This window comes from Microtus oregoni, unplaced genomic scaffold (genome assembly GCF_018167655.1).
Source record: "Microtus oregoni isolate MIOR12 unplaced genomic scaffold, Mior012 000052F_ref0000163, whole genome shotgun sequence".
NCBI lineage: Eukaryota > Metazoa > Chordata > Mammalia > Rodentia > Cricetidae > Microtus > Microtus oregoni.
This window is the reverse complement of record NW_024543828.1, coordinates 15018798-15044767: the sequence shown is the minus strand read 5'-3', so window position 1 is coordinate 15044767 and position 25970 is coordinate 15018798. Positions and strand designations below refer to the sequence as shown.

General features: G+C 40.1%; 1 protein-coding gene across 1 annotated transcript in view; it reads left to right on the top strand.

The window, feature by feature from the left end:
- Positions 1–25970, top strand: part of LOC121437522 (short transient receptor potential channel 5-like) — a 146404-nt gene that overhangs the window by 78118 nt on the left and 42316 nt on the right. The window contains exons 3-5 of the mRNA XM_041637388.1: positions 5841–6177; positions 8258–8397; positions 14146–14468. Coding sequence (XP_041493322.1) covers positions 5841–6177; positions 8258–8397; positions 14146–14468 — 800 coding nt within the window. The remainder of the gene's footprint in view (positions 1–5840; positions 6178–8257; positions 8398–14145; positions 14469–25970) is intronic.

The window sequence follows — 25970 nt, the reverse complement described above, 5'->3', positions numbered from 1 at the left end:
AGGGTGACATTAAACTCACAGAAATCTATCTGCCTCTGACTCCAGAGTGCTGAGATTAAAGGTGTGTGTGCCAACACTGCCTGGCTTCTATGACTAACTAACTCTGATCTTCAGGCAGGCTTTATTAGATCACAAAGTATCACCACAAGCACCATTGGCATCATCCATAAAATGAGTATGATACCAATATCTGCTGTTATTGTGAGCTGGTGCATGTGAAAAATCTCATTATGAGGCACTTTATAAGATTCAGTAATGCCCCCATGGTAAGAATCTGTTCTGTCTACTCCACCTATCTAAATCCTGCCCTGTCAAAAAGCCAAGGCAGTTTCTTTATTAACCAATGAGAGTAACACAGACAGATGACCCTCCTCCTACTGCACAAAATCAAAGCAGTCAACATTCCAGCATAAATGGGGAAGGAATTTATGTGGCCCCACCCCTAGCTGAGGAGCTATTGGCAGTTGGGGAAGGGGGAGTCAGTTTTCTTCAATAGTTTGGCTCCTGATTACCCAAGGTCCACATGGTAATGTGGATGACCTCAAACCCATGGATGTTCATGCAGAACTAATTGAGTTCTGAGTTATTTTAAAAGGAGAGAGACAGAAGCAGAGACAGAAAGACAGAGAACATGAAGTGGGAGAATTAGTTGGGGAGGAGTAGGGGGCAAATAAAAAAAGTACAATTTGTATATTGTGAAATTGTCAAAGAATAAATGAGACTATTTTAAAATATTTATTTAGCATCAACCTTATGTAAGGTGTTTTGCAAAATATTAAGAATCTATTGAAGAATAAAGCATGTTCTGAATCCAGGAAGCTATTCAGAAGCTCCTATCTTCCTTAAACTTCATTTTGCTTTGCTTTATTGGTTTCGTTTATTTCTTTTGATGTTCCTGAACAGAAGAATTGGGAAATAAATGTACCATTTCCCCCAATTCTCACACATGACAAGTTAAAAAGTCACAAGAAACACTTTCAGAATGGCAAAGTCCGGACTTCTGAAAATTCACTCTTACAAAATAGCACCAAGACCTTGAGAATTTCCTTAAAATTGACGTTTTCCCCTAGAACTGTAGATATGACCCAAAAGCTTCCAACAATCAGAGATTAATTTATCCAAAGAAACCAGCTGAATATCAGGAAGAACAGCAAGGTTTGCAGCATTTTAACAGATCCTGTTCTCATCTTCCTTTACCCAGCCCATAGCAACACGGAAAGCCAAAATCCCTGTTGCCACAGTATCTGTGAAAAGTCAGCACCTGGCATCCACTGGAGTGAGCGGAATGATAATAGATGGCTCTGAATAAACCTATCCCTAGAGAACTGTCAGTATGACTGTTAGGCAACTCTCTAAAAAGATAAGTGTCAGTCACAGCCCTTGCCTTCTTACACCAGCAGCCCTTTCAGGGGCATTTTGGAAAGCATAAGCAACAGTTGTTTAAAAACTAGTCTGCCTGAGGCCGACCATAATAGTTGGGGATAATAATAGAATAAACAACAAAACCAATCTGATTGCAACAATGTATAAAAAGGATCACACACCTAACCAAATGGAATGTATCCCAGGAATGTGAAAGCCATTCAACATAAAATCAACCAATCTAATGTAGTAGTGGAGAAAAGGATAAAGCCCATAAATAAGATCTCGTTGGTGGGCACACAAAATAGCTCTTGATAAAATCCTACAATCTGTCATGATTGAAACATGTGAAAAGTGTAACTAGAAGAGAACCAGATAAAAGCTAACTATGGAAAACTATGAAAGGCTTTTTGCCCCAAGATCTAAATTAAGACAAATATATTCACACCCTCGCTATTTCATCACTTTACTAGAGATAGTCATTAGTTCAGTTAGGTAAAAAGAACAAAGCAGCATCCAATTCAAAAAGGAAGAATTAAAACTCTATTCCCAGATGACATAATCTGGTATCAAGAAAATTCTAAGGAATAAACAACAACCAAAACTATTAGTTCTAATAAGTAAGATGGTTACAACTACAACATACAATATCAATATGCAAAATCAGTGAACAATAACCATGGAGGAGACATTGTTTTGAACTGAGCTCAGAAACTAGGCTTCAACAGACTAGACCAAAACAAAATAGTCACTTACACTGATTGTCACATAATCAAACAAACACTTTAAGGATCCGGATATTACTCAAAGTAGATGAGTATTTTGGAGAACAGGAGGTTCAGTCTACCTGAGTCCACATAATAATGAAGTTCTCTGTATTTTGATAGCAGAAAAAGTAAACAGAAGTAACCTGATGTTAGCAATTTGCTTTTTTCTCTTTTTGTTTTATTTTCTTCTCCCTCCTTTATGTAGTCCATTGTTCTGCCATTGTCTAGTGGGAGCTTTCATTTCTAGTTGTAGAATACAGGTTGTCTCAATTTATGAATCGTGACTAAAAGCTCAGTGCTTTAACTAAATTTGTTAAAATTTTATCTCTAAATAGTTTCTAGTTAGTATCACTAAGCTATCCAAAATTAAATTTGAAAAGAAATAGCATCGAAATTAATAAAATGCTAACCAATAGAATTAAAGAATTAAATGTAAGATGTGAAAATTATAAGACATGGTTAGGAGAAATAAAGACCAAATAAATGAAAAGATATTCCATAATGATTAACTTAAAATTTTAGTAATGTTCAAAATTATATAACTAATACATAGCAGAGCCAGGAGTTGAACCAATATATTTTATAGAATACTATAGTCTAAACCACTGTTAGGTGTATTTTACACTCATCTCTAGTCTTTACTGGCAGGCTGGTTCCTTAACTGGATAATATAATATGCTAACTGGAAACTGTTAACAGTATTTAATAGTTCCATATATTCCACTTTCTAAATATGTGAGTAAAATTTTGATGCTTCTCCCACAGCAGTAAGTGATGTGGGCATTTCTATCAGTGTGGCAAGGCCTACGAGCAAGATATGAAGAAATCCAGTTTTCTCTGTCTCATACCATACTACCCAAGGAGTCTCAGAGAACACGGTATTTGTGAGCTTAGCCCATAAAGTCAGCCGGACTAAGGTATCAGTTCTGGCTTACCTTCTACCAACAAATGTATCTTGGTATCATTGTCATCATCTGTAAAATGAAAATGATACCAGTATTCTGTTCTACAAACTATTAAAGAAACATGCAAACATGCGTGCCTGTGTGTCCATACACGTACTTACACTCCTTATGTTTCCCCATTGCTCTTAGTGCTAGTCTGCATTATTTATGGTGTCTCAAGATTAGATCATTTGATATGCTGTCTGACCCCTCCCTACCCCCAGTCTCATCTTTTATCACTTACAGCCAGCCTCACAATACAAGCTGCAGCCACACCAAATCTGTTCCCAAGATGAATAATACTCTTCTTCACCTCTTTCGATGCCTTTGGATATATCATCCACTCTGCCTTTGTTGTTTTCTCCTGTTCCCTCTCTTCTCCTGTATCTAGCCATCTTCTACACATCCTTTATACTCCACTCAGGTGCTGCCCTACCCTTCCGGAAGCCTCATTTGTGTTCCCTGTAATGCCCCATCCATACCCCTTGCAGTTCCTGTGCTGCACGGTTGTAAAACTGTCTTGGGAGGGTAGTCTTTCCTTGTGCATTCATGTTGCTGTCCATCACAAAAGTGTCCCTCATTCCTCCTTGGCTGCTTGAGGACAGCCATCATCATGAATGGCACTGTAATTGTCAAGATCAGGAAATTGATGGCCAACCATCTACCTCAGAAGAAACAAATGGTTGTCTATGCCCTTCACTCTGGAAAACCAACAGCACTGAAGAAAGAAATTTGGCCACTGCTAGCCAAAATACATAAGACCATACCAGATGTCATTGTTGCATTTGGATTCAGAACCCATTATGGTGGTAAGACAACTGGATTTGGCATGATTTATGAATCCTTTAAATAGGCAAGCAGAATGTGCCCAAATACAGATTGTAAGGCATAATCTATTTGAGAAAAAAAAACAGTGCAAGGAACACAAAGTCACATTGAACAAAGGTCGTGGATTGGGCGTTTGCGAAGGCCAACATTAGAGCTAGCAAAAAGGAAGAAGACTAAAATCCTGCAGTGACTTAGTCTGCCATGATGAGGCACATTTCAAAAGAGAGAACTAATAAACTAAAAACTTAAAAAACAAGGCATCCCACTCTTCATACACTGTGCTCTTCATGAGACTAAATTTTTTTCATTGCATCTGAAGTTCTAGCTTTACCCTCCAGTTTTCCTATATCTTCTTGGGTTTCTTTAGCATAGTCTGTGATGCCTAGAAAAGTAAAAAGGGTCTATTTGATTTTGTGTATGAATTGTGGAAAGGAGTTATAGGTACATAATATAAATTATAAACATATTTGGGTGAAATGATGTCAGAGAATAAAAACATTTGGAAATTAGAAAGCATTTGATAAATTGTGTATGAGAGTGCTTTGCCTTTGTTTGTATATGTGTGCCACATATGTGCCCGGTGCCCACAGAGGTGAGAAGAGAACATTAAATCCTCTAGAACCAGAGTGTTACAAATGGTTGTGAGTTGCCACGTTGAGACTTGGAACTGAACCCAGGTCCTCTGCAAGAACAACAAGTGTTCTCAAACACTGAGCTGTCTCTTTAGTCATAGAGATTATTTTTCATAGTTTCATAATTTTCATCTGCTTTAAACCTAAAAACATATGGTGACTTAAAAACAAGAGAATTTTCTCAGACATGTAATGGTTCAATATAAACATTCTTGGTCAGCATGACAGTAATCTTCCTCATGGATAATGAGGGGCATGAACTCACAAAAGTCCCCAAATGGGGTAAGGTCACAGGAACAAATGGAAACCGTCTATGGGCCAATCCTTCAACTGTCACACATCATTTCTATTCCTATGCCATTAATGAGGATTTAGTCCCAGGGCCAAGAATGCTGGGAAATTGTCTACCCATGTGCTCAAGGAGAAGGATTCAACTGAAAATTTCTGATCATTGGAAATGTAATAGTAGGGTTGGGATCGTTTGCCTTAGGTGTTAGCTAAATGGTGGAACAGGTTTCTGTCCTCTCTACTAGTATGCTACGCCATGTAGCTATGTTAATCTGTCCACTGGGAAGCTTGAATAGTCAAATGTAGGCAGTATTTCAAATCATTGGTTGCCAGCTGAGCTCCCTATTGAGTCACTTACCAGGAAGTAGCAGCTGCAGGGTGACTTGCCTTGCTGATTATGCTTTAATTATTAATCAGTGACACTTTGTAAATGGCCTTAAGTCAAATCCCAGCTGGGTTAGTATACAATATTATAGTGTTGGCCCCCAAATATTTTTCCCGTGTTGTATATCTAAGCTAGAAAGGGTATTAAGTAGATAGCAAAGTAGCAACACGATTTGTTGCAACCCAAAACAAAATGGGAAAGAGGCGAAATTAAAAGGGGACTAATTTCCATTTCAAACCATAGCCACAGGCACGGCTTATTCTCCAGCAGTTTGTGTTTCCCTAAACCAACTGCACACTTGATGGTGACCACATGTAGGTGATGGGAATACGTAGAAGCAAATCAGTCTGAAATAAAAATCCCCATGATTCTCAGCTGAGAGGCACGCATATTCCCAGGAAAATTTAGAAAACTGATGTCCAGGCGCTATCTCTCCACACCTTAAGGACTCCGTCAGGAATGGACCTGGGAATTAAATTTTTCAATGTGCTTTTCATGATTTTCAGCCTCCACTGTGATTGGTTACATTGTCTCTTGCTGGAGAAGACAAGAACATATGAACATTGAGTATTTCCTGGACATCTTAGATGCCTAACGTGTTTGCTTTCTCTGTCTCTCTTTTCTTTTCCCCTAGTTTGTTGCTCAGCCAAACTGCCAACAATTGCTTGCCACCTTGTGGTATGATGGCTTCCCTGGATGGCGGAGAAAGCACTGGGTAGTCAAGCTTGTGACCTGTATGACCATTGGCTTCCTGTTTCCTATGCTGTCTATTGCCTATCTGATCTCACCCAGGAGCAACCTTGGGCTCTTCATCAAGAAGCCCTTTATCAAGTTCATCTGCCACACAGCTTCCTATCTGACCTTCCTCTTCATGCTCCTCCTGGCCTCTCAGCATATCGTCAGGACAGACCTCCATGTACAAGGGCCTCCCCCAACTATTGTGGAATGGATGATTCTGCCTTGGGTTCTAGGTGTGTGAAACAGAACAACAATAATGACCAGGCTGTCTTCTAGTCCTCCAAAAAAAAAAAACACTGGAACATGTCTTCAGAGTAGCTCTGAGCTAGGAGCCCCCCCCCCCCCCCACAGTAGGCTTTTGTTGAGAATCTAAGAAATGTGGTTTCTTCGATCCTAGGCATGGGCCACTGGAAACCAGGCTTGTTCTCAGTGTTTACATCTGCTCACATAACATCTCTTAGGATGGAGGAAAACTGCCTGTTATGGTTTAGGGGAGAAAGCTTTGTGTTCGTCCATATAGGCTTCAGGTAAACTGGATCGGGCAAGCACTAAGCATTCTTCTTAAAGCGCCCTCTCCCATAACCAGGAAGCACGTGGATTCTGTTGATTTCTTGTGATTGTGTCTACTTCACACCATCCTAGCACCTGTTCAGGTTCCATGTTCTATTTGGATACTGATCCCATAGTCAGCAGAGAAACCTGGGAAATTCCCACTGGCAACAGTGAAGTTGATGTACTTGTGTCTCTAGGCCTAATTCGATGTTATCAGACTATCCGGTACATGCCGTCTTCTAAGTCTTTATCACCAGACTATGAACCCCAAGCTAGCATTACGAGCATCATTGGGATTTTCTCAGAGACAGCTTAAGTGCTACCCTGGATCTGGAAGTTAATAGCATCCCCTTAGAGGTTCATATGTAAAGTCTGGGAAATGACGAGCTTGACCAAAACCACATACTTTTACTGAAATATCTCTGTCATCAGGCAAAACTCCACAAAATGCCAACATAATGAAAGGAACACAGAGAAAACAGGATCCTAAATTATTTGGGTCCACAATGCCTAGATTCATCACTTACATCTGGCAATTTGGTCCCTGGTCGACCTACTCACCTCAAAACCCATGGAGAGCTTTTCTCCTTAGCACCTAGTGGAAAGTAAGGACCATGGAATAATACTAATGAAGCCAATTTATTACACTCCAAAATGGGAAAACTGTAGAGTACAGTGCTTTAAATTTCAGTAGCTAAATCAACTTTAAGACAAAATTGATACAGCATCCAATTAAGGACAAAGTGGATGATAAATATTTCAAGAAGCATTCATCATCCTTAGCCATCAGGGAAATAAAAATTAGAATTACTCTTAAATTTTTCTCATCCTACTCATAATGGCTGTCATCACAAAAGTAAGGGATGTCGTGTACTGTCGAGGGTGTGGGAAAAGAAGAAGCCTCATTGGCTGATGGTGAGAGACTTAAGCAGGCAATGTGAAAATCAGTGTGTCAGTTTCTCATGAAACTGTACTATGCCTGGCTCAGGTACCCAAAGGACCCACTATCCCACCATAGAGACACTTACACTTATACCTCTATGTTTATTGCTGCACTGTTGGCAACAACAAGGAAATGGAACCAACCTAGATGCCTGTCGACGTAGATAATTAAAAACACAGTACATACACATAATGGAAGTTTATTCAGTTGAGAAGAATAATAAAATTGAAAACTCTAAAGGAAATGGGTAGATTCCAGAAATATTCCATTGAATGAGGCTACCTAGACTAAGAAAAAATAAGTACCTCATGTTCTTTTATATGCAGATCCTTACTTTTAATGGTCTGATAAATATATGAGTGTTGGGTGTGAATAGAGGTCATAAAAATAGAAAGAAAACCATGTGAGGAAAAAGGGTATTGAGGAAGAGGAACTAGAACACATGGGACTTGAAAGCAGAAAGGAGTAGAAGAGTAAGGGAGGAAGAGAGGTGAGTGAGAAGCGGGGTTAGGAACAACAAAAGCAAATTATAATTTGTGTCTCAAAATGCCACGATGAAACCTAAGACGTCATATGTAAATTTTGAAAAATGAAAGTGAAGAGTGCCTAGAGGAGTGAAAAGCATAAGTTTGACAAATTCAAACTTGGGAGGTTGAGTAGACAAAAAGAGACCTAAGTGATCTCCACCTCTCAGAGTCTCACCCACTCAGTCAAGTTCATTCATGAACCTCCTCCTTATTCACTTGGGGGACTCCTGTTGTGATGTTCAACACTGCCTTGATAAAGTAATAAATAAACTTCTTGCCTCCATTCTTCAGGTTTTATTTGGGGGGAGATAAAGGAAATGTGGGATGGTGGATTCACGGAATACATCCATGATTGGTGGAACTTAATGGACTTTGCAATGAACTCCCTCTACCTGGCAACTATTTCCTTGAAGATTGTGGCCTATGTCAAGGTAAAAATGAAATGTGTAGCATTTTTCTTCCTCAATTATTTTGGATGTGTTGTGTCAATAAACTTTTGAACTTGGAGCAGGAAGTGTTAATAAGAAAAATGAATGAGTGTTCCATTAATGTTAGAAAATCCTACAGAGACCCAATAGTCTTTAAGTAGTGTCTACTTAAGCAAAGCAGTGAAGAACAAAAATTTTTTTCAGATGAATCCTTAAGCTTCTCAGACTTCATGGTAGAGCTGTCTTCACCTTTCAGTGCTTAAACATCAAAAACGTTCTTCTGAAGGAGATGGCACGCTGATAGAGGTAGGGCCAGGGAATTCACTAAATCCATTTCCTCCCAAAGCCTCTAACTGTTTTCACTTTAGTAAAACCAGTTATTGCATATGTAATTAACATTTTCCCATGCCATATCCATTGGGAACTCCTCCTCCCCATGGAGACATACAGAATAAAATGGTTTTTCCTCTATAGTTGTACCTCTGGTATAGGTAAGTTCAGCTCTCCTTTACCTTCGGAGTCATTGGTTCGCAAAGCCAAACATCACCACTTCCCTCACCATTCTTCATATGAGAAGCAGCAAAACCACAGAAGCTGTGTGGCACATAGGTCTACAGTAGCCTCTGCTTTCTTTATTACTTCTTCTGTCAAGATAACCATTTGATCAGTTACAAACCCCAAATTTTCAGTATCCCTCTACCAGTTCAGAAAATATATATACTGTGCACACCCCATCACGTTGATCCTTTCCCTGTGCATGAGCACCTTAGGTTATCCAGAAAATTGTTTTAAAATGTGCACAATTTCAATTTTTAATGACATCTGTAAGTGGGTAATGTCTGGTTGCTCATCCACAGAGATACAGCCCTTCCCCAAGCCAAATGAAACAAGTGTGAAGGAAAAAATGTTCCAGGCACCTCTTCACAAGCCCCTGTATTTGGGGATAATCACAGGTCTGAGTTCAGGTCTGGTACTTAACAGAATGTGTGGCTGTGCTCCTTCTACCTAGAGTTGAGTTTTTTCCCCATCAGTAAAGACTGATAATTCATTCCCCAAGATGTCTAGTCAGTCCTGCTTTTGATACTAAATTTCACTTTGAGGACTTTGAGAATGGGAATATGGCTGTCCCCCAAGTCTCCAACAACTTAGTTTATTTTTATATCCCTAATATGCATATTGCATAAATTGCAAGACCTTGAGAGTTATATAGAGCATGAATATTGAATGCATTCATGAAACATTTTTGAAAGGAGCCCAAGAGTATGCCTTATGTGTATGGTGATCATTTAACACATACTTACAACTTTCTTAGAAGAAAAGCCTGGTGAAGACAATGTTTAACTCTCTGGTTAATGCTGCCTGGGTTAACTCCATGGCACTCTTTAGCTAAGTCATATAGTTTTCCCTTAAAATTACATTCTATGCATGTATAAAATTAATAAAAATATTATATTTTTATATTTCCTTAAGAAGTAGAGAAACTATAACTTATAAATCTTGACATTGCTAGGTTTTGTTTAAGCAGGAAAGTTTAGAATGCTTGATGAAAAAAAATTCTTTCTATCTGGGGTATTAAAACGTGTCTCCAGATGCTCAGCATCAGTTAATCATACCATCTTCCCAATTTCACTGGTAAGGCTTCCAAAGAGCTAAATATTTCTCCATCACAAAGCATACTAAACTCACTCTGCTAAGCCCAGAAAGTCTGCCTCTTACCACTCTAAGGAAGCATAAATAAGACATGTCACATGCAGAATTTGAATTTTTTTATTTCAAGACAGGATTTCTCTGTGTAACAGCCCTAGCTGTCCAAAAACTTGCTTTGTAGACCAGGCTAGCCTTGAATCATAATGTTCTGCCTGCCTCTGCCTCTTGAGTGCTGGGATTAAAGGCATGTACCACCACACCCAGCCAGAATTTGGATTTTTAAAACATATTTATGTGTATGAGTGTTTTGTGTGCATATGTTTAGTGACCATAAAGACTAGAAGAGGTGGTCCTATTCTCTAAACTTGGAATTACAGGCAATTAGTTATGAGCCACCATGTGGGTGTTGGGAATTGAATGCAGGTCTTCTCCAAGAGCAGTGAGTAGTCTTAACCACTGATCCATCTCTCTAGCCCCCAGAACTTGTAAGGGGAAAGAGTGTGGTCCTCTCATCCACAAAAATGCAATCAGTTTAGACATTACCCGAGAAGGATGAGACAACCATGAAGACTGAAGTCACATCCAGTAGTGATGGTGCACACCTTTAGTCCCAGTACTCAGAAGGCAGAGGAAGGCAGATCTGTGTGAGTTTGAAATCAGCCTAGTCTACAGAGTGAATTCCCGGACAGCCTGAACTACACAGAGAAACCCTGTCTTGAAAAAAAAAGTTACAAAAAACATTCCACAGGCCCCTTAGAAAACTTCAAATCAGTTGTTTGGAGTCAATACAGAATTGTATTGAAATGAGATGAATCGGCATTTTAAAATTCCTTAATTTATTAATTTATTTTTAACTGTGTGTGCATGTATGTCCACATTTGTGAATGGATGTTGTTGAATGTCTTCCTCAATGGTTCTCTACCTTATTTTTTGAGACATGGTGTCTCCCTGAACCTGAAACTCACCACTTCAGTTAGCAGGGTTGGCCAGCACAACCCTGGGATCTATCTGTCTCCACCCCCCTCCTAAGCAGCAGGGTTGTACCACTGCATTTGACTTTGACATGACTGCTAGGGATCTGAACGCAGGTGCTCTTGTCACAGTAAGCACTTTACCCACTAAACCGTTTCCCAGATCCAGATTTTTCTTTATTTATTAGAGTAAAAAAAAATTCATTAACAACACATACTTCACCTCACAGGAATTAAAGCAACAAGAACCAAAAGATGTTCACCAACGTAACCCATGAGAATTCTACATATGTTTGACCCTCAGTGCCCACACACCCCTTCAAATGGAGGAGCATCAGCATTTCAGCTTCTAGCATATCACTTAGGTCTTATCCCTCCTTCACCATGACCCAGACACAGACTGAATCTGGACTTTACTGAGTTGTGGGTAGTTCTTCAACATTTACTTTACTATAGGTGCAAATGCCTCTCCATGTTCACACCATAGTCAAGTTCCCATGTCAGGCTATTCCCCTTCAGATTTTATTTTTGGATTAAAAGATTGTAATCCACACTTCTTTGAAAAAAAATGAGGCCAATTTCAAATGACAATCCATTTCAAAGAATATAAGGAAAGTCATTTACTTCCCAGTATCAAAAATCTAGCCTCTGGACACAGGGATCTGGTCCCTGCTCACACTTGTGAGCTAGATCACCACCAGCCAATCCCTTTGCCTCTCAAAGCCTCAGTCCTGCCTCTGAAAAATAAGCAAATTAAACTTCATTAGTGGTTTTCAAGTTTTGTATTCTATGGAAACATTTCATCAAGCAGAGATTACACAGAACTGCAATATATAAAACAGCCCAAAGGGCTAAGTTTGGCATGAGCAATGTATCATCTCGTCAACTTTTTTGACTCCAACAACAGCCATGAGATGCCTCCATTAAACCCTGAGGGTCTAAGAAATACAGTGTAACATTTACAATATTAGATGTAATTAAAAGTTACAATTTAAAATTTACAATACAATATCACAAAATTAATATGGGTTATTAAACTATGGTCAATGGACCAAGTTTGACTCACTGTCACATACATTTGCCTATGTACTGTCTTTGGCCATTTTAGTGCTACAAAGGAAGCAAGTGTTATGAAGTTGTAACAGAGACCCTCAGTTGACAAAGCTCAAACTATGCACTATCTGACACTTGACCGAAAAATGCTGTTGACATCTGGGCTAGATGAACTCTGAGCTAATCATCCCCCTGCTAAGGTGCTGTTCTTCAGAGATATAAGATGCAAACTAGAAATGTCTCGGGGGAATTGTCTTTCATACTTCTGAGTATCCTACACACTCAGATTCGCCATCCTGTGGGTAACAGATTTCCCTGTGCTGAAGAGACAGAATAAAAGTAAAATAAATTATAGACTGTACATATGCCATCTGATTATTTCTCATTTTAAAACACGGGCACTGTTTGGTTGTCAGCAAATAATCTCCACCTCTCACATAGATCTCACAATGTGTAGCAACCTTTGTAACATCTGTGTTGTGAGATCAACCCCCATGTGACTGACATTTTATGGAAACAGTGCTAGACTTAATGTCGAGATATGTGGGGTTCTGGCTTTATCAGCAAATTTGCTGTGTGATCTTTAGCAAGTCACTCAGCCTCTCTGGATTTCAGTTTCTCCGTTTGTGAGACCAGCATAACACCCACTTGCTAACGGAGATGCAGCAACTGTTTTTAGTTTGCTTTTTTTCTTTGAAGGAAAATGTGGAAAATATGGAAAATTTGGCAATGATTATACAAACTTGTTCAGTCACCAAAAGGACTATGTGAAACAGGAGCACACATGTGTCGTGGTCTCTCTTATTCCTCTGACAATGAAGAATATTGGCCACACACAATTGATTTTAACACCATCAATTTTATTGATTGTTGGAAGTGAATCACACTTGAGAAATACAAGATAATTTGGGCCCCAACACATTTTCTCAGGAAAGTCATCTACATTTAGTCCTAGAGAAATCTGGGATATTTAAATGAGAGTATAAAGTAATGGTGCTTCAGACTGAATTCCAGGCAAAACCCACCTCTGTCCCTGGGAAGGGTTAACAATTAGTCCATTATATTTCCATACCATCCTACCTCCTGGAGTATAGAGACTCTTGCACATAAACACAGTACCACAAACAATACAGCAGGAAGGAGTGACATTAGCCGCCTTTTATTGTGAAGGTAAAGTTACAGGCAGTTTTAAGTGACAATTTCCAAACTGGAGTCCAGACTTCACCATCCCACCCTTTTCTATGAGGCTATTCTCCACATTTCAAAAGCTAGAGGCATTCAAGAGGCTGGAAATGGGCAACCAACCCTATAACTCCTGGCTATTCCTTCTCCTTCAACTTCCTGGTTCTTCATTTGCACTGGGAGGCCTTTCTAACTTGTAAGGTTGTTAAAGAAACAGTAAAATACATCCATATGCTGCTATGTAGAGAAGTACTAAATTTGCTACCTGGAAGGTTGACATGCCATTTGCAATGGTGTAGAATATATTACAAACTGCTAAAAATGCAGCAGAAAGCTCTGAAGAAAGGCTCCCTAAGGACTCTCTATCAGCCCTAAACTGTAGGCAGCAGAGCCTCGAGAATGAACACTGAGGAGGTTGTATCTGTCTATTGTCCTAAAGCAGCTTCAAATTGACCACGTGTTCGAGTCAATGAGGGGGGAGCATAGATCTGAATTGAAATCTCACCAAGAAGAGGAATAATTGGTCCCTCCTAGCTTGAGCACCCCAATGGCTCCTTTTCAGCAGCACACAACAACAGTCTGGTAAACTCACAGATAGAAATGTCTGTTGATAAACCCCAGGTGGCTGCTGCAGATGATGACTCCGAAATTCCTTCTGCTATGTATATATGCTTGGTATATATTTGGAGAAGAGTAGGAGGGAGAGAGTTATTAGCACCGTGTACTGATTGAATGGGGCAAAAACGACAAACAAATAGTGCCATGCACGGGGGAATTTTATGTAAGCTGGGTGTCGGGTGCATGTTTTGTGTGTGGACGGGTACAAAGGGGAAGATTTGGAAAGGCTCACTGTACTTCTCATATTGTGCACTTCTGTTGTTTTCTTTTTCTTTTTCAGTATAATGGTTCTCGTCCAAGGGAGGAATGGGAAATGTGGCACCCGACTCTGATTGCAGAGGCGCTCTTTGCAATATCCAACATTTTAAGTTCCTTGCGTCTCATATCCTTGTTCACAGCCAACTCCCACTTAGGGCCTCTGCAGATCTCTTTGGGACGCATGCTGCTCGATATACTCAAATTCCTCTTTATCTACTGCCTAGTACTGCTGGCTTTTGCCAATGGACTGAACCAGCTTTATTTTTACTATGAGACCAAAGCTATCGATGAACCTAACAACTGCAAGGGGATCCGGTGTGAGAGACAGAACAACGCCTTCTCCACGTAAGACTCACATCTCTCTTTTGCCTTCTTTCTGTCTTCTTGTTCTATTTTCCATGGCAATTTCATCAGTATCTCTCGATGGGCTAGAAGGGCTCTCTGCAGATCTACCCAAAGGGTCTGGGGTAGGAGAAAGTTCTTCTTTCAACACAGAGTACTAGGAAAGTAGCACGAGAAGAGAAAGAGATTTAACAGAGACAGAGAGAGCCTTGCAATAACTCCAGAAAAATGTACTTCTGAGTACTTTTTGTAGCAAGAGTGGCAGTCACAAAACAAGTGAAAATGCAAGACTATTCCTAGAAGCTCACAACCACAAAATTAACTTGACAACTGTAAGTCAAGCTCAAAGCAAAGGAGACAAAGGTGTCTTAATACATCAGTACACTAGGATAGAGTGGATAGGCTTGGGGCAAGATTATAGTCAGCTAGCCTACTAGGCCAATTTAGGGATGGAGGCGGGGATTGATTGAAAATGCCTGTGCTCCCATTTTGGGTGTAAAAGGAAGTTTATCGCTCTTTGTCCAGAAGTTCACAGTCTCTAGGCAGATAAAGTCTGTGCCTTTCCTTCCTTCTGTGAAGACTTCCTTTGGAAGTTTTTCACTCCCTAAACAGCTTGAGAAAGATAGTGGAAATAGAGAAGAGGGGGAAAGCAGCAGCTAGATGATGTGACACACTTGGGTGGCTGAGGCAGGAGGCTCGTGAGCTTGAGAAGAGCCTTGGCTACACAGTGAGACCCTGTCTAAAAGGAGCAAAAGCAAAAAAAGGAGGGAAGAAGGGCAGAGGGAGGACAGATAATTCATGCAATTTTCTTAGGTTAGAAGCTGCATTGTACATCAGTGTGCATTAACTTTGTCCATCTCATGATCCATTATGGAGACCCAAAGCTTGTTCGTAATTCTCAGTCATGAAACAAAGAATTCGTCTTTTACAATTTTTTGTTTTTTAACAAATAATTGCACATATAAAATTTATACAGATCTTGCAGGTACAGGGTGAAGTTATGATATATGAACACACAAAGTACAATGATCAAATCTGCATAATTAGCATCCTCATCAATTCAAGTATTTCTCATTCCTTTGTGGTGAAACACGCAAAAACTGTTCTAGCCAGTTTAAAATGTACAATGTGCTATTCTTATCTGTAGGCTCCCTATTGTATAACTGATCACCAGAACTTCTTGCTCCGATCCAACTGCAACATTGTTTTTGTGGGCCAACCGCTCCCACCCTTCCCACTTGCCACTCTTCCTCAGTATCCAATAATTACTGTTCTGTTCTGTGCTTCTACAATATCAACTCTTTTACATTTCATATACTGGGGAGATCATGCGGTCTTGGTATGGCTAGCTTGTTTCACTTAACATTAATATATTTTGCATTAATTTATGTTTCCACGGATGTTAGAATTTTAATATTTTATGGCCAATAACATTCCAGTGAATTTGTGAGTCCTTTAAACATGTGTGTGTGTGTGTTTGTGTGTGTGTGTGTGTGTGTGAGAGAGAGAGAGAGAGAGAGAGAGAGAGAGAGAGAGAGAGAGAGAGAGAGATCACATAAATGCAGGCATAATTCTAGACATTGATTCTCTCCTTCCAGTATGTGAGTTCTGGAGCTCAAACTCAGGCCATCAGGCTTGGTGATAAGCACTTTTACTCACTGGGACATCTTGCTGTCCATTTCATTGATTTATTTTTTTTCTTTTACTCTATAGGTCAGTTCAGTGAACTTTAACATTCTAGAAAAGTTTTTAGTAACCACAGCCAGGTCAGGGGTGGTAGCTTATGCCTAGAATCTCAGCACTTCCAGGATGAGGTAGGAGGAATACAAGTTTGAGCCCAGCCTCGATTACCCAGCAACTCTCTATTTCAAGAACAACAAAAAAGGGCCAGAGATAAAAGGAGTCTGCTGCTGCTGCTGCTGCTGCTGCTGCTGCTGCTGCTGCTGCTGCTTCTGCTGCTTCTGCTGCTGCTGCTTCTGCTGCTGCTGTGCTGCTCCTGCTGCTGTTGTTTGGAAACAAAGTCTCATGTTATTCCAAACTGGCTTTGAACTTTCTATATAGCTGATGATCACCTTCAATTCCTGGTCTTCGTGTCTCCACCTCCCGAGTGCTAGGATTACAGGTTTTCGCCATCATACCCAGTTTTGCAAAGGTATTTTAACTTGATCAAATATATTCACAGGAAAAAAAATCAATGTTTTCTCTCCTCCCCATGTGATTTGCCTCTAGCTGTATTTCCTAAAGTGAGTTATAAAAATCCCTCAGTTCAATCGATTGGTAATAGGCATGAAAATAGAATCTGAGGTGAGATGTATTTTAGAAATGTTCAGACAAAATTTGGAAGTTCTCTTCACTGTGGGAAGTCTCAGCATCCTTCCACTGTGAATCTCCCTCATGGGAAGAGGAAGAGGTCTTCCCAAATATGTTGTCTCTAGACATGCTTCCTCCCTCTTACCTTCCACATGATCTCTCCAGTGAACATGCTGGAGTGAAGCATGTTGGCTCATTCCATTGACACTGCAGCACTCTTCACCTCCACCAGGCTATAGCCCACCTCTCCTCCCAGAGGCCAGAACAAAATCTCCCAGAGTGGCTTGGTCAAGAATTAGCACTGTGTTGTTAAGCCACACAAGTCTAAAACAGTAACTTAGCATCTTGCTGAAGCTTCTTCACTAGGAACTTTGCCTTCTTCTCTTGCAGGACTCTGGAGACAGAACTCATAACAACCTACTTTCATTAAAAAGCACAATTCTGCAGTGTCTTTTGCACCTAGTGACAGCATTATTCCCATAAAAATGTTCCAAAGCACAGAACAATTGAAAGCAAGGTGCTTCTCAGGAAGCTGGGCTCTCACCCATTCTCCATCCCTGTGAGTTCTGCCAAGGAAGTGTGTGAAATGCCTCCCTGCAAGTTTGTAATCATTATTAACACATGTGTAGCCAATGGATATGTTGCTCCCATCCTATCATTTGCTTAGCAGAAACTATCAACAAGAATGGGCATCTGCCATACATGAAATTATGTCCCTGAGGTATCAGGTATGAAGGCACATTGTCATGTTAGACCCAAATTAGCAGTAATGTCACTTCAACTTTCCCCCTATCTTTGGATTGGTTTTCTGATTCAAATTTTTTTAAACACTTTGACTTTGACATTGATAATAATACCTATTAAAATGCGTGCTGCTCGGCTGGAACATCAGAAAGACAGCTTTTTACAGAAGGGGAACGTGAGGTTGTTTAGATACCTCATGAAAAGTTTGGTGTCTGCCCAATGTTTCCTTTCCCCTATGATTCTCCAGGAATACCATTGCTTCTGTTCTTTAAGATGTGGCAAAAGTTCTTTTCCCCTTGAAACGTATTTTGTGAGGAACACAATACACTTGCTGACAACTCCATGGCAACACTGTTGTTGATTTGAGCTCCACATTCCACACTGGGAGTACCAGCCCTTCATCTGCTCTTGGAAGAGGCAGTTGGGAAGGCACCTTCACTCTCTGGGCATAGCATTTGTGAGTGTTACGGAGTGATAGTGTAAATATGCTAACCTGAAAGTCCTGCGTCTGGTTTCAGTGGTCCAGACACTCACCTACAGATGCCTCCTGAAAACCCCTGGCTCTTCATTCCACAGGATACTCAAGATACTGAATGTCCACAACTAAATCACTTATGTTCATGTTGTCATTCTAACTTATTTTCCTTTTATTTCCTCAGCTCAGTAAATGACAGCAGCCAGGGTTCTAACAGTCATTTGACATTCATACACTATTCTCATATTCTTCACGTAACATCCAGGGTTTCAACTCAGCCAGTCAGTTGTACTTTCTAAAGCTCCTGCAACACACACACACAGAGAGAGAGAGAGAGAGAGAGAGAGAGAGAGAGAGAGAGAGAGAGAGAGAGGGAGAGGGAGGCGGCGGGGAGAAAGTTCAGGTCTAAATCCTAAGAACTCCAGCAATAGCCTCTTAACTGGTCTTTCTGCCTGCAATCTTATCTCCCCCTCATAATAATCTCCACACCTTGTGGAAATTTCTTTGTGAGTCCCAGTATCATCTCATCACCCCCTGGCTCCATGCCTATCCAACGTCTGCTGTTCTCTGTGAATCCTGCCTCTTTACCGTAGTGGAAGTTTACACGGGTCTCTACGTGCTTTCATTCTTCTCCTTCATAGTCAATATTTTCTGCTCCCCAGATAGGAAAAAAAAACCTTCTTGTCTCAGTTGCATGGGCCTCATACATGATGCATCACTCCCTTTGCCTGGAGTGCCTGTCCCCACTGTCCAAGTTAGATTTCTGTTGCTGTAATAAGTGGCTCTGAGCTAAAGCAGCTTGGAGAAGGAAGGCATTATATCACCTTACACTTTGAAGTCAGAGTTCATCATTGTGGGAAGTCAGTGCAGGAACTCAAGGCAGACGCCTGGAGACAGAAACTAAAGCAGAGACCATGGAGGAATGATACTTACTGCTTGGTTCCATATTCATGCTCAATAACATTTCTTAAACAGCCCAGGCCCATCTGCCTAGGGATGATACTGCACACAGTGGGCTAGAACCTCCTACATTAATTAGAAATTGGTAAAATGTCCTTACAGACAAGCCCACATTCAGTTTGATGGAGGCAGTTCTTCAGCTGAGGTTCTTTCCTCCCAGTTGTGACAAGCTGACAACTAAGATTAGCCATCGCCCCTACCTAGCCAAATCGGCAGGCTCTTCTCTAGCCTTATAGAATCTAACAGTGTCACTTGTTCTAAAGCCTTTTCTCACCCCGTTTCAACTGTGGATTTCTTGTATTGCACTACAGTATTGTAAAGACGTCTTCTGTAATATGTAACCATCTGTATTTTAGTTATCTGTCTCTGTCTCCACTGAACTGAGACGTCCATCATAACCAGGTTTGTACTTACCATACAGGGGCCCAGAACATAAACGTATTCAAAAGGTCCATCAATAGCTGAAACAATGAAGACTGGTAATAACTATCATGTCTAATCTGGAGATAGATTTACATGCATGCAAACATAAGAAATAATATAAGATAACCTATGGAGTTTTTATCTGATGTTCCACAATGGCATTATCTCATGTAAATATGCAGTAAGGCCAGAAAATCAGCATTGGTGAGTGTAGCAAACTCATTTAGAGTCACCAATTCTACAAGGAAGCCATTTGCAACATGGATGGACATGAAGCAATCCCATTATTAATTGTATATCTCTTGCTTCAAGTTCTACCCATTAGGTAGTTGTCTATCCAGCTCTGCCACTCTACTGATCGCTTTAAGCTAGCTTTCTACAAAACCCCTTGGATTTTTTCACTATTTCTCTCATCCAGCACTTGGACACTTGGCCTAAGAGCAAAGCTATACATGTATCTCTATTATATTCCATCTGTGAGTTTCAGCCCATTGTTTCAAGCTGATGAAATGTTTCTAATCTTTTTTATTACATTTTACAGGGCAGGGGGAGGGATGTGTGCCACGGCATGAGTGTAGAGGTCAGAGGATTACTTTGTTTCTTAATCTTGATTCTTCATTTCAATGTATTAGCTATCTTTCCCAGTCCTGTGTCATCTAAAGATCTATGAAGCCTGCCATTGATTTTCACCCAAAGCATTAGTAATTTTGTCAGTCTCTGTCTTTGCTAAGTGGAGTATTGGGATGCTATATCGAAATGATACATATGAAGATTGTACAAAAAAAAGTCTAAATCCAAAATTTGTAAAATTTATTTTATTCATTTTTTCATTTACATATTATTTACATGTTGGGGTGAGCATGGGCCTTAATTTGTATGCAGAAGTCAGAGGACAATGCACAGGAGTGGCTTCTCTCTCTCTCTCTCTCTCCACCATGTATGTTCTTAGGGTCAAACTCAGGTCATCAGGTTTGAGGGCAAGCACCTTTACTTGCTCAGTCATCTCACTGGCAAATATAAAAACTTTAAAACATAAAAAGTGGATGTATTGTGGTCACAACTATGAAGCACTAGAGACATGAATGAATAATAATCTATGAAGACCCAAAAAGCTACAAGGAGCATAGGAACATGAAGACAGAGAGCTTCACAGTAGTAATAAAAATAGCTAGCATTTTACTGAATGCTTTGAGATCTGAGTAATCTTTTAAATCAGATCTACATGAACAAACACACTCGATCCTCCCTCCCTAGCCATGATGTAGGCAGTCTTAATCCACTGTATAGATGAAGAAACTAGGGTTCAAAGCAATTAAACAGGCTGCTTCCAGTTTTGCAAATCCTAAGTGACAAAGTCATGATACCAATACAGACATACAGGCTCCAGTCTGCACTTGTGTCCAGAGATATTGGAATATAACTGGTTCTATGGAGGTATATAAGGTTGGTTGTAGAACAGGCATGGTGGTATATACCTCTAGTACTTAGAAAGCTTGGGCTGAAGGATAGTGAGTTTAAGACCAGCCTGGACTTCCTAACTAGTTCCATGTTATCCTGAGTGATATCATGAGGCTGTTTCAAAAAGAAAGAAAGAAAGAAAGAAAGAAAGAAAGAAAGAAAGAAAAGGATTTCTCACACGAAAGTAGAATAATCATGGAGAGATACAGTGCTAAAGAGGATAAAGGTATATTACCTAGCAGGCTAGTCCCACCTTCCTTCCACCATACAATGACCACTTATTGGCACCTATTCCTACTTAACCAGTGGAAATTTCCCCATCTGTCATTTAGTGTATATTTTCCTACCCTATTCACTTAGCCACAAACTTAGTCCTGACTGAAGGCTCTTCTCTAGTTCTAGTTCTACTCATGTTTTAAGGGTTCATTGTTGTAGGAGGCTGCTTGTTTGTTCTCGGCTGATCAGCCCCAAAATAACTGCACAGAAACTTTATTGGTTAAATCACTGCTTGGCCCATTATCTCTAGATTCTTATTAGCTACCTCTTATATCTTAATTTAATCCATTTCTATTAATTTGTGTGTCACCATGTGGCTGTGGCTTACCAGCAAGTTTCTGACATGTCTATTCCCGGCAGCGGCTACAGGGCATCTCACTGACTTTTTCTTCTTTCCCCCAGCATTTAGTTTGGTTTTCCCCCACCTACCTTTATTCTGTCATACACAGGCCCAGGACAGTCCTTTATTAACCAATGGTATTCACAGCATACAAAGGGGAATCCCACATCAGTTCTTACTAGTTGTTCCCTGCTCTCCTCCCATCCCTCCAGTTTCTGTGGTTATAGATAATGTCAATCATTTGAACTTGCCTTGGTTATGCAGTTCTGTAATCTTTTATAAATTCATTAAGTGAAAATGGAGTACTGCACAGCAGAAAAAATAACTACATCTTGAATTTTGCAGGAAAATGAATGGAGCTAGAAAACATCATTTTGAGTGAGGAAACGCAGACCCAGAAAGACAATTATGACATGTACTCACTCACAGGCGGTTTTTAAACATAAAGCAAAGGAAACCAGCCTACAAACCACAATCCCAGAGAACCTAGACAACAATGAGGACACTAAGAGAGACTTACATAGATCTAATCTATATGGGAAGTAGAAAAAGACAAGATCTCCTGAGTAAATTGGGAGAATGGGGAACCTGGGAGAGGGCTGAAGGGGGAGGGTAGAGGCAGATAGGGGAGCAGAGAAAAATGTAGAGCTCAATAAAAATCAATAAAAAATGTATATTCAGTCACTGCCATGAAACAGGCAATGAGGATATTAAATAAGATGAACTCATTATAATAAAGAAATTTATAGTGTAATGGAGAACATAAGTACCTAGAATACCTGATGTAGGAGGGTCTTCTATCTATCTGTTGCTTTCATTGGTTAATTAATAAAGAAAACTGCTTGGCCTGACAGGTAGGTGGCAAAGAACATAGGTAGGCAGGAAAGACAGAACAGAATTGTGAGGGGAAGAAAGCAGAGTCAAGCAGACACCATGAAGCTCCGGCCAAAGATGAACATAGGTTAGGATCTTTCCTGGTAAGCCACCACCTCATGGTGCTACACAGATTATTAGAAACAGGTTAATCAAGATGTCAGAATTAGCCAATAAGAGGCTAGAACTAATGGGCCAGGCAGTGTTTAAATGAATACAGTTTCTGTGTGTGTGTGTGTGTGTGTGTGTGTGTGTGTGTGTGTGTGTGTTGCTGAGAGTTGACTTCAGGGCATTCCACATGCTAGTCAAATGTTCAATGACTAAGCTACAATCCCAACCCCATTCAATGGCATCTTTCACATTTACCATATACTAAACATTTTAATGAGGATGTTCCATAAAGCATCAAAGGGACTAGAGTAAGGTGACTAAGTGTTGGAGCTTGACTCAAAGAAGTTGGTTATATATCTTACCCTGCTACTTGCTGCACATGTGGTCTCTCTGGTATTCGGTTTCTTAGCTGTCCAATGAAGAATAAGAGTAGGTACTTTATAAGGTTACAGTAGAATACTTTAGTATATGCAAAGCACATAGCAAGATGCTAGGCATACAGTATATTCACTAGTTTTCCATCACTGTGAAAAACTACCTGGAAAACAACAATGGAAGCAAGATTTCTTTTTTTATTGCTTGCTATTTTTACCACATTTTCCTTATTCATTCTTTGGTCAAGAGGCATTTAGGTTGTTTCCAGGTTCTGGCTATAACAAACAATGCTACTATGAACATAGTTGAGCACATGTCATTTGGATATATACCCAAAAGTGGTATTACTGGGTCTTAAGGAAAGTTGTTTCCTAACTTTCTGAGAAATCACCACACTGACATGCAAAGGGCTATACCAGCTTGTACTCCCACCAGCAATGCAGAAGTGTTCCCTTTACCCCAAAACCTCTCCAGAATAAGTTGTCATCAGTGTTTTTGATCTTGGCCATTCTTACAGGCGTAAGGTGGAATCTCAGAGTTGTTTTGATTTGCATTTCTCTGAGGACTAAGGATGTTGAACATTTCCTTAAGTGTCTTTCAGCAATTTTAGATTCCTCTGTTGAGAGTTCTCTATTTAAGTCTGTACTCCATTTTTTTATTAGATTATTTGTTCTTTCAATGACCAGTTTCTTGAGTTCTTTGTATATTTTGGAGATCAGACCTCTGTCTGATATGGGGTTAGTGAAGATCTTTTCCCATTTTGTAGGCTGCTGTTTTGTGTTGTTGACCACATCCTTTGCTTTACAGAAGCTTTTCAGTTTCAGGAAGTCCCATTTATTAATTGTTTCTTTCAGTGTTTTTGCTCCTGGGGTTATATTTAGGAAGTGGTCTCCTGTGCCAATGTGCTGTGTGCTTCCCACTTTTTCTTCTATGAGGTTCAGTGTGGCTGGCTTTATGTTGAGGTCTTTGATTTATTTGGACTTGGGATTTGTGCATAGTGATAGATATGGATCTATTTTCACTCTTCTACATGTTGATATCCAATTATGCCAGCACCATTTGTTAAATATGCTTTCTTTTTCCATTTTCTTTTTTTTTGCTTCTTTGTCAAAAATCAGGTGTTCAAAGGTTTGTGGATTAATACTGGGTCTTTGATTTGGTTTCATTGGTCCTCCTGTCTGTTTTTATGCCAATACCAGGCTGTTTTCATTACTGTAGCTCTGTAGTAGAGTTTGAAGTCAGGGATTGTGATGTGGGGGCAAGATTTCTTTGTGCTTATATTTTCAGTACACCATAACAGAGTCATGATAAAGCATAGTAGTCCATACCATGGAAACAAGAAAGCAGAGAAAAGGAATATCTGTGCTGATGGACTTTCTCCTTTTCCTTTTATTATATCTAAGCCCCCAACCTAAGAGATAGTGCTCTCCACATTCAGGACAGACCTTTTCCCAATGAGTTAATCCTAACTGAAAATAAAGACCCAGAATGCAAGTGCCTTACCAGTCTGGTAGGTGCTTCTCAATACAATCAGTATTAACCACCATACAAATAATTATAAAGTACGGTACGTATATATGAAAATGCCACAATGGTCCCTACTACTTTCTATGCTGATTTTAAAGTTAAAAAGAAGACCTGGGGATATAGCTAACTAGTTCACTGTGTGCTAACCCAAGAACTACATCAGCTGGGTGTGATGGTCCACACTTGTCATCTCAGAATGGGAAATACAGAAGGCTGATAGAGAAGATCAGTGTCATTCTCGGCTACATAATGAATATGAGATGAGCTTGAGATAAAAGAGACACTGTCTGAAAATTAAAACAAAAAATAAAGAAAAGAAAGAGAAAGAAAAGAAAAATTTGCTATCACACAATTAGTACAACAAACGTTAGAAATTAGTATTTTTCTCACCAGTGACCATTTTAGGAATAACTAATACTTACAAAGGCTCTGTAATTTTCGAAGTTATATGGCCAATAAGTAGAGAACTGTAAAGTTTGACCTTAGCCACTCTCCTCTACTGTCTTTCCACTATGTTCTGTCCCTCTGTGGGCTAATACTAGAGTACCTGGAAGCACAAAAGAGGAATAGCCAAGCCTATCTTGTTTAAAAAAAAGTAGCTAGAGCAGTCATTCAAAGGAGATGAGGCTTTATCCAAGCCTAGGAAGTCAAACAAAAGTTGGACCAAGTGGGCTACAGGAAAAGCACATTCTTTCCGGAGAAGGAAGTTTGTCAGGGGCATGGTGAAGTGAGAAACAGTAGGTCCCATGAGCTCAATATGGGTTGATGACAAAGGGCCTCAACCTTCCTTTCCTCTATAAGGTCTAGCAAAATCCAGTTAAATGGTGAAACACAAGAGGGTGTCATTTCTTTTTCCCAAGCAGCTGTTCTATTCCAACTCACCTTCTAGTTCTTCTTTCCTGGTTGGAATTAGGTTCAGAGGGATAAATTCTCTCCACACTCCTCTCCTTTGGAAGATTTGCCCCTCAGAAAGATATGCAGCAAATGTCCCGAGAACTGCAGCTGCCATCTCTTTTGCCTGTGCCCTCCTAGCTGTGTAATCTAATTGTGGCTGGCTCCTCACATGCTAGTTTTTTGCCTCAAGCACCTAGTGTGGGCTTGCTTTCCATTCCTTCACTATCATGTGTCCTAGAACCTTTGTATCTCAGCATGTGCCCCTTTTTGAGCTAGCCCCTTCCATATGTTTATTGCTGCTGAACAAAAATTGGCTGACTGACCTCTCCAAAAGTATTTCCTTTGAAATCGAAAGGCTGTCCTGCTGTGTGATATTTCACTCTTTTTGCTTTTTGTTGGGGGGGGGGGTGGCAGCACCCATCTCTCAAGTAAAACACACATGAAGGCTTATTCTTCTTTTTTGTGACTTGAGAGACAGCTGTGGGTGCTGGGAACTGAACTCCTATTTTTGGTTGTGAGCCTAGCCTTTAACAGCTGAGCCATCTCTCCAGGCCATGGGGGCTTATTCTTAATTATAAGTGCCCGACCTTAGCTTCACTTTTTTCCTAGTCAGCTTTTCTTAACTGTAATTAACCTGTATACCTTTTTCCTCTGGTTCTTTTTTCCTTTTCTTACTTCTGCATATCTTTCACTCTTACTCCATGGCTGGCTGGATGGCTGGCCTCTAGCATCCTTCTCT